The 8,372-nt window shown below is 38.2% G+C and overlaps 1 protein-coding gene across 2 annotated transcripts; it reads right to left on the bottom strand.

Moving 5' to 3' along the window:
• Positions 1 to 1,980: 1,980 nt before the first annotated feature.
• On the bottom strand, positions 1,981 to 7,316 carry LOC123444288 (probable E3 ubiquitin-protein ligase RZFP34). Of its 2 annotated transcripts, XM_045120965.1 has the most exons (12): positions 5,929 to 7,316; positions 5,207 to 5,766; positions 5,010 to 5,097; positions 4,267 to 4,326; positions 4,143 to 4,175; positions 3,968 to 4,045; positions 3,831 to 3,874; positions 3,673 to 3,713; positions 3,120 to 3,202; positions 2,925 to 3,016; positions 2,731 to 2,836; positions 1,981 to 2,604 (listed from the first exon to the last, which is right to left on the bottom strand). In XM_045120965.1, exons 2-12 carry the CDS (start codon positions 5,374 to 5,376, stop codon positions 2,500 to 2,502), a joined length of 900 nt encoding a protein of 299 aa, XP_044976900.1. In that variant the 5' UTR covers positions 5,377 to 5,766; positions 5,929 to 7,316; the 3' UTR covers positions 1,981 to 2,499. The 2 variants fall into 2 exon arrangements, with proteins under 2 accessions (XP_044976900.1, XP_044976901.1); XM_045120966.1 differs by having other exon boundaries at positions 5,207 to 7,316.
• Positions 7,317 to 8,372: the final 1,056 nt, after the last annotated feature.

Below are 8,372 nucleotides of genomic sequence, written 5' to 3' on the forward strand. Positions count from 1 at the left end.
GAAACGTTTTTTTCCACTTAAGAAATGACTGTGGTTGATTAACTAAAAACGGAGGGACTTTTTTCGCAAAAATGCCATGACGGACGACCAGAAACCCTATTTGCTTCATTATTAGGGAGAGACTAGCAAAATGGCCTGTGCATTGCCACGGAAAGAAAAACATAATCTTCAACGATGGTGACCACATTACGTTCACATATCATCGCTAGATTTAGAAAATTTGTGCACAAATGCAACAAAATATTTCTTTTTTAAAATGTATTTGCAAGTTAAAGCAATCTTTACATTTTCAGAAAATATATATCATGGTTGTCAAAAATCTTGGTAACTCAAAGATTTTTTCTGAATTTCAAATTTTTTTTAGAAAACATACAATAGTAATTCGATCCATCCAACAGTTAATTCTTCAAAATTCACACAGATATATTATCACAAAGACTTAGAAGCATTAATGTTTAACTACATACATTAGATTTTTCATGAACAATTTTACAAATATGGAAACAATTTTAAAATCAAGAACATTTTTTTACAGTTTACAAACATTTACTAAAAATCGTGATTATTTTTTATATTTCGAACGGGTTTAAATATTTTCTTTTGAATTGGCGACCTATTCAAGAAAAAGACGGACATAATTTTTTATGTTGAAGGATTTTATTTTAAATTCACAAACATTTTTTGAAACGCATGAAGTTTTTCTGAATAAACAAACATTTTTATAAATCAGTAATATATTTACTAAATTCATGGACATTGTTTTGGAATTTGCAAAAAAAATATAAAATTCCGGCGCTTTTTTTGAATCCTATTTTTAATTCAAAATAAAAATTCATCAGCATTTTAATTCAAAATTCCTATTTTTGAATATGCAAAAGTTTTTGTAATTCTAAATTATTTAAATTATAAATAAACAAAAATGGAACAGAAAATTTTAAATAGAAAAAAGAAACTATCAAAACAGGCATTAGCTATTTTTAAAATTTTATGACATTTTTTAAATGCATTAACATATTTTGAATTAGAAAGCATTTTGTTAAATGCCTTTAATAATTTTTAATACATGGAATTGTATTTGAGATCATGGACTTTTCTTATTGTATAAACATTTTCTAAAATTGCAAACATTTTATTGTATATGCGAGCATTTTTACGAAACTCCGAGCAGTTTTTGAAGTCACAAACATTTTAGTTTTTTAAATATGTTGATTTATAATTTTCAGTTTATCAAAATTTTAAAGATTATTTGAAGTTCTAAATTATTTAAATTAAAAATAAAAATAAATAAACAGAACTAAAAGCAGGCGCTTGTGCATGGGCCGACCTATACGGTGTGCTGGCTATTCTCCCAGCATGCAGAGCGTAATATAGAAGGTTTTTACATGGATCGGCCCAATACAAGATTTTTCGTTTTGTGAAACGTTTTCTATTACTTACGGTGGCATGGTGGGTAATTTATGCAAACTTTAGGGATAATTTTCAAGACGGACAACAAAAACTGTATTGATTAGGGAGAGATCTAGGAGCATGTGAGCCTGGACTCAGTATTGAATATTTGCATAACTGCCCTCCTATGACTGAAATAATGTTTTTGTTATAACAACATAGAATTATTGAATCTTTCTAATAATTTCAACTCAGTTGAAATATTTCTAGAAAACGCATCTTCTCAAAAAAGAGTTGATATAAATTGACATGCATACGATAAAAAATGTTGGAATGAAAGAGGCCCTAGAGTCACATCTTGTTAGCCCAAGAACCACGCTTTGGCAGTGCCGCCGTTGGAACCTACTCCACTTATTCAGAAAAAAAAAGGAACCTACTCGACTCTCTACGCCTACAAGCAGTTGCCTAGGCAAAGCTTTCACATCAACATCATCGCTCACATTAACAATCCTCCCCAAAGAGGCCTCAGGAACATTAACCGGCAAAGCGTGCAATAAACTGAATGAAAAAGCAGTAACAATGTAGACCCAGAAATTGCAGCCCAACTTGGTAATCCTGACATTTAAATTGAGAATCAAGAAATTTTGCAACCATAAACCCTATGCCACACAGCCTGCTGCATGCACGCAGCAAGACTCGCCAGAGTGGTGATCCTATAGGTTGCAGTCCTGACCAATGCTGGAAATGATACCAATCGAGTACTTCCTCCGTCCCAAAATAAGTGACTCAAAAATGACTCAAGAGAAGAGTCATTTTTGAGTCACTTACTTTGAGATGGAGGGAGTAGAACACAATTCTACCAGATGCCGCGTTGTGCTAAAATATGCAAGGCTTGATCGGTCACGCGGAAGCTGTTACACACTGAACAAAAGGAGACCATGCAGAAACAAATGAAGGACAACCAAAAGGCAGCAGCTAACTGCGGAGGATGCAGATAAACTGTCCAGTGATCTGCCTTCGTGGAAAACATCACGTAGATGAATCGATTTCCACTGCTGGAGCGCGCTCGCCAACTTCTAGGAAGAACGTAGAGTCCCTCCATGGCTCACTACTTCAAATTTGCCGGGTGTTGTATGACTTGCAACTATGGCACTTATGTGCAATTAAGTGAAACTGCACCTCTGATACCGCCCCGCAATCATTGCACAATATGCGAACCTACAACCAGGAAACGTGGATCAGCAGAGGCAAACAGATTTAGCTTTTCGGTTCAAATTATCTAGCAACGAGGTTGGTTAATGATGTGCCGAGTATGCCACTTGTACAAGCAAACGAGAACATTACCATCTTATCGTCGAAGGAGTTTGACAGAGTCGCTAGTTCTGCATCCAGTCTTTCCCATGCCTTTGACATGTCACACACCGACTTGGAGCAGAGCGGGCATGCGAATCTAAAATTTGGTTTTAGACATGTCAACTGCCTGGCCCTAGTGCTACACATGACAAACCAGAGTATATCGAAGACCAAGTTAAACTTACTGGCAATGCTCCTTCATTTCTTTCAAGCATTTTTCATGAATTGTATGACCACACGGCAGAACAGAGACATCATTTCTCGACTCAAACAAGTACTGGAAATCACGACAGGGTCAGCCAGAGAATAATGCGAAATCAGAAATTAATTCATAAAACTATATGCTGCAGATCCAAAAGAGCAAGCAATTGAACACCAACCTCGAAGCAGATTGGACAGTCATGATGCATGGCTCCTTCAACACATGCATGACTGTTCTTCAAAACAGTAGAATAACAACATCCTGCATGAGATACATAAACAGGAAGGGTTACACCAACTAAATGGAATGAAGTAATAAAGTTATAAAAACTAATTCATAAGTGTAAAAAATGAACTAAGCCCAATACTGAGATTTTTACAACAAAATTAGCAATATTCAAATGTACACTATAGTTTTGTTAAGACTTTAGAATGAGTAAAGAACTTGAGGAATGGACGACTAAAAATTGTGGATTTTGAGTTAAAAGTTGAAAATACTATGCATTCACCTAGTTATTTATAACATACAGGAGAATGAAAATGTCTCTGAGAAAAACTCTTCCTATTTTCTGGCACAAATCAACTACAAGTCGTGCAACATTGTGAAACCGCAGAAGTCTACAAAGAATAATGTGTGTACAAACATGTTGCAGCAAGCTTCCTAGATATGACATCATACGGGTACACTGTGCTTTCAAGAATGCAATTTTAGACACAAGAACGACGCATTACCACATTTTGAGCAGTGAAAGAAATTCTCCCTGCCACCAATTCTGCAAAGATAAGAACAAATTCAAATTTAAAAACAACTTTCAACAAAAATAATAGTCCAGAGACATACATCCATACAATTCCAAGACTGGAAATTATCACAGGACAAAATTGCATACCTGCATATTCCACAACCATGGCAGTGATACTGCTGTTTTGAGACCTGGAATCACAAAATTAATTCTTAGTATGGCATACTGCTGAACCTTGATCGAAGTAGACAAAAAAACCAAAACTGGAAACTCCTCTTACTCACATCATCATCAAAGAGCTTGCACACTTCACAGAAATACTTCCCCATGCATACACCACAGCTGATGCATATTTGTCGTACCTGGCAACAGATAAGCAAGAAGCATCTTGATGACACATTGAAGCTAGACAGGAAAGCACTACTTTTATGCAGCAATGACTATGGTTCAGTCACGAACCTCTTGTTCAGTGCCACACAATGAGCATATGACCTGTTTACAGATCAAGAACCAACTCAGCATGACTGTAAGAGTAATGAGGGTTGCAAAGTAGTGGTGTACCTCAAAATAAAACAAAACGAACCTGCTGCAGTTCATGGCGTGGAAGTTCATGTCGCCTAGGAGTATCAATTCTAATCGAATTCTGTCAATACATAGTACATTATTTCTCCACAATTTACAAATAAAATAAAATCCAGAACAAATAATGAGCACTTAAACCGTAACAGAACGCATAATCGTCTAAGAAAAACTTATACACAATATAAACAAAGCATAAGAGATATAGACATGCATCTAAAAAGCACCAAGAAATAGAAAAACAGTTGGCGATATATTTATCGTCAAGCTTAAATGTGAATGGTGTTTGACATATCTCATGATATTACAGCTCCCAAAACGCTATTGATATGACTATATTTTCAAAAATCATTTCAGGACAAAATTATTAATACTTGAACCATATAATAGTAAGTTAAATCGTTTGTGGAAAACGTTATATGCAATATAAATAGAAGTACATATATGCATCCAGAAAAAACATCAGGAAATAGAATAAAAGTTGACCATATTAATTGAGATGTTTTGACATATCACACGATATTATAGCTCCCAACATACGGTTTAATATTAATATAGTATCCTTGTACCAGCACATAACGGCTATTAAATCAGATTATTTTTCCACTGTAAGATTCAAATAGCAGCATAGACAACGGTCAAAGCTCTAACCAAACCCCATCTAGAAACTTATCATCGATTATAGTTTACAGCCTTAAAATGAAATGCAAAATTAAAAACTCAGACATTGTTCATATGAAATTGTACCTTTGATTCATTGTGGCAGTGCCGGCAATCAAAAATGTCATTGCAGCAAGGTGCTCGTATGCGGCATCTTCTTCGGTAATGTGCACATCTGCAACAACACATACTTGTAAAGTTCTTACGACAATAATTTACCAAGAAACCTATTACTGTGAGCAGATCTTAGAAAATAAGGTGACTCATGAGATAACAGGACATACCCATACTCCATTAATCCCTTCTCAAATCTTTCATACTCATCAGAGTTAGAACCATTGACCCTGGCTGTGTCATTTCCATCAAACAACGAAGGGCCTTGAGGAAGTGAATCCATATTTAGCTTAGCGTGTGCATGCTGAGCAGCAACAGACTCAAGCTGCACGGCACCCATGTCGGCTGTTTGGTAGTGCAAAAGCTATCGCCTTGCAAGCACAACACAAATACCTGCAAGTATTATGCATTTAGCAGGATGGCTCTCAATACAGAATGCAGTCACAGGTCCTAAATATGGAGGAAACCACTGCATGTGGTTCTGGTTGCTGTATACTGCTGAAGACCAGGCATATCAACACAAGACCAAAGCAACTCCGGACAGCTCCAATCAGCAAAAACCTCATAGTTTGATCACCAAACAATCACAGCTAGAATACACTAGCTGGATTGTGAGCTGTGAGAAAACAAATTACACAACTGATATCCATCCAGAGAAGAATTCCCAAGCAATTTGTACACAGTAATCCGTCTGCATCAGTTTTACCGTGGTGCTGGCTCTCCCCGTTGTCTGGCAAGAGGAACATGCAATAGCATCAAATGCCAGGAAACAAAAAGGGAAGGGGATGGGATGGTTTCATGAAAAGGTTTCGACGTGTTAGCTAGTATCGTCGGTGAATATTTTTATCGAACTGAAAGGTTCCGTAAGAAGTCAAATTACAAGGGAGCCTACCTCCAGCAGACACCGGCTTCATCTTCAACGGAAGAAACTTGTCCAAACACTGGTTTAAGGTCGCGTGATATCCACAAATAAACTAAACTTGCTCTAATTCTCCAATCAAGAACATCTTGAGAAAGCCAGCGTCCTAATTAAGACTTCAGTGGGTTGTACCTGAAATGTAACCTATCTACAATTTCCTACTGAATAGGGATCGTCTGGATAACTAGTGAAGCAGCATCATTGAAAGAACCTGCATAAGTGAAGTCACTTCCCCCAACTCTGTGCCAAAAGCAGTAAAGAAAATTAGTAACCAATTCTGCATGCAACAAGTAGTCTGCGAGTTGCTGCCCTTCCGAACACACTCTCTTTTTAACTTAACTTGTCTAGAAAAGTGATAGTTTGCCCTCAGCCTTGTTTTTTTTTTCTTTTCTTTCGAGAGTGTGCCCTCAACAAGTTGTTACAAGAATGTCCATAGTTTTCTTTGATTGGTGAACGAAAACAAAATTCTGTTTCTGCCTTTGGCACAACGAGAGTTGAATGAGGAACCAAAACAGGACAGCGTTTCAGGCATATGGAGAGGAAGCAAAATGCAGTGTCCCAGCGTCCATGACAGTTTAGATTAGCCAGAAGAGCGCAAGATTTGATGAAGAAGGACATGACCCCACACGCCCAAATAGCTGTGGCCAGCAAATAGACCGAAACACATCGTACCTAGGAAGATGAAACGCAACCCAAACCCCGCATACAGGCATTCCAGCGCATATGTTCACGGTTTCGAACTTTAAAGCGAACTTGAAACGAATTGTGGGGACGCACATCACCTAATTTGAATGAACAATAACATCAAGCAGCAGTCAACGAACCGATTGACGAGAAGGGTTAAACCGAATCAGGAAAAGTAGCCAGCACAACAAAATCAAGCAATCAATCAGCATAACCAAAACCATGCAGTTAGTCATGCATCATCCACGCGCAGGCGCAAGCAATCAGAAGAACACACATACATACCTACAGAGATCGATCGAGCTAGTAGCCTAAGATTGAAAGCGGTAACCGAACGAGAAAACGAACACAAAACCGCGAGGCGCGTGGCGGACGAACTTCCTAGCGCACACGCGACCGAATCGAGCGGGCGGGACGGCGCTGCGCGGTCGCTTCGGCGATCGGATCGCGGCTGAATCCTGTAGCGCGTTCCAGTGGATTTGGGGGGGAACGGAGAGTGGGTCGGGACGGGAGGAATACTGCGAGAGTTTTTTAGGATTAGGAGTGCCGTAAGCTGAGAGGGTGATTTGTTCGGATTGGAAGCTTATGGGGGAGGTGTTTAAACGGATTCTGTGGGCACACGGTTTCCAGAGGATTCGGGTGACGCGGACCTGGCATTGGGGGTTTTTCGCCCTTATCCTGCGTAGGTACACACGTTGGTCGACGAAAATATCAAAATACTCCGGACTCCACCGCCCACAGGCCCCAGCCCACTCGTGAGGATGGATGGATGGGAAGGAGCAGCCCGGTGCCGCCGAGACGCGGGTGAGTGGGTGACAGTGAGAAACTAGCCAATCTGTTTGTCTAAAAAAAAACCTAGCCAATCTGTTTCTCCTAAAAAAAGGGCGCGAATAAGGGACTGTGGTATCGGAAAGCACGGACTCATATGCTCCCACTCATAAAAAAAATCAAAACAAATACTAAAATAAAATAAAATTGTGTGACAAACAATTTGATGCGTGAGGTTCGATCCAAATTTCATCTTCTTTGAACAACTTAGCAGCTCTCGGCAAAAAAGACAAATCGTGTCAGAAAATTCGTGCACAGTCAACATTTTTCATAGACCCAGATTTTGTCTTTTTTACTGAAAGCTGCTCAGATGTCCAAATAAGATAAAATTTGAAGCGGACCTCACGCATCAAATTATCTACTACACAAAAAAATTGTATTTTTTGAATTTTTAAGTATTGTTTTGATTTTTCCGTCGGCGCGGGTGCAGATGCACCCGCAGGGCCGTCTCCAAAATTCAGGGGCCCGGGACAAAAAATCAAACTAGGGCCCTATTTTTTTATACTATAAAACTGAAGAACTAAAAGCATGCTCTTACTTAATTATCTAACTTCAAATATGTCATATTTGGTACAGTATTTAGGGAATACATGAAATACTAACCGTAAATTAGTAAAGATGGTACTAACACTATAAACTTATAAACTGACCTCATTTTCTACCAAAGAGCAACATTCTTCTAGTATTTCTTCAAATAAAATCTTCGATCAAATCTTCATAATAAATCTTCTCCAAGACATCATTTTCAAGTGCTATTGTTGCCAATCCATTGAGTCTTTCTTGTGTCATAGTAGAACGCAAGTATGATTTCAACAACTTGAGTTTAGAGAAGCTCCTTTCTACAGATGTAATTGTCACTGGAATGGTTAACAAAATTCTGTATGCAATAACAACATTACGATAAT

The sequence above is a fragment of the Hordeum vulgare genome, chromosome 3H (genome assembly GCF_904849725.1).
Source record: "Hordeum vulgare subsp. vulgare chromosome 3H, MorexV3_pseudomolecules_assembly, whole genome shotgun sequence".
Classification (NCBI taxonomy): Eukaryota; Viridiplantae; Streptophyta; class Magnoliopsida; order Poales; family Poaceae; genus Hordeum; species Hordeum vulgare.

Bases quoted from the DNA above. Each gene is read 5' to 3' on its own strand.
- LOC123444288 (XM_045120965.1), bottom strand. From the start codon at position 5,376: ATGGGTGCCGTGCAGCTTGAGTCTGTTGCTGCTCAGCATGCACACGCT. The intron at 5,098-5,206 runs GTATGTCCTGTT...GTGTTGTTGCAG, and splicing joins AAGGGATTAATGGAGTATGG to ATGTGCACATTACCGAAGAA. The intron at 3,875-3,967 runs GTGAGTAAGAGG...TTGTGATTCCAG, and splicing joins GCAAGCTCTTTGATGATGAT to GTCTCAAAACAGCAGTATCA.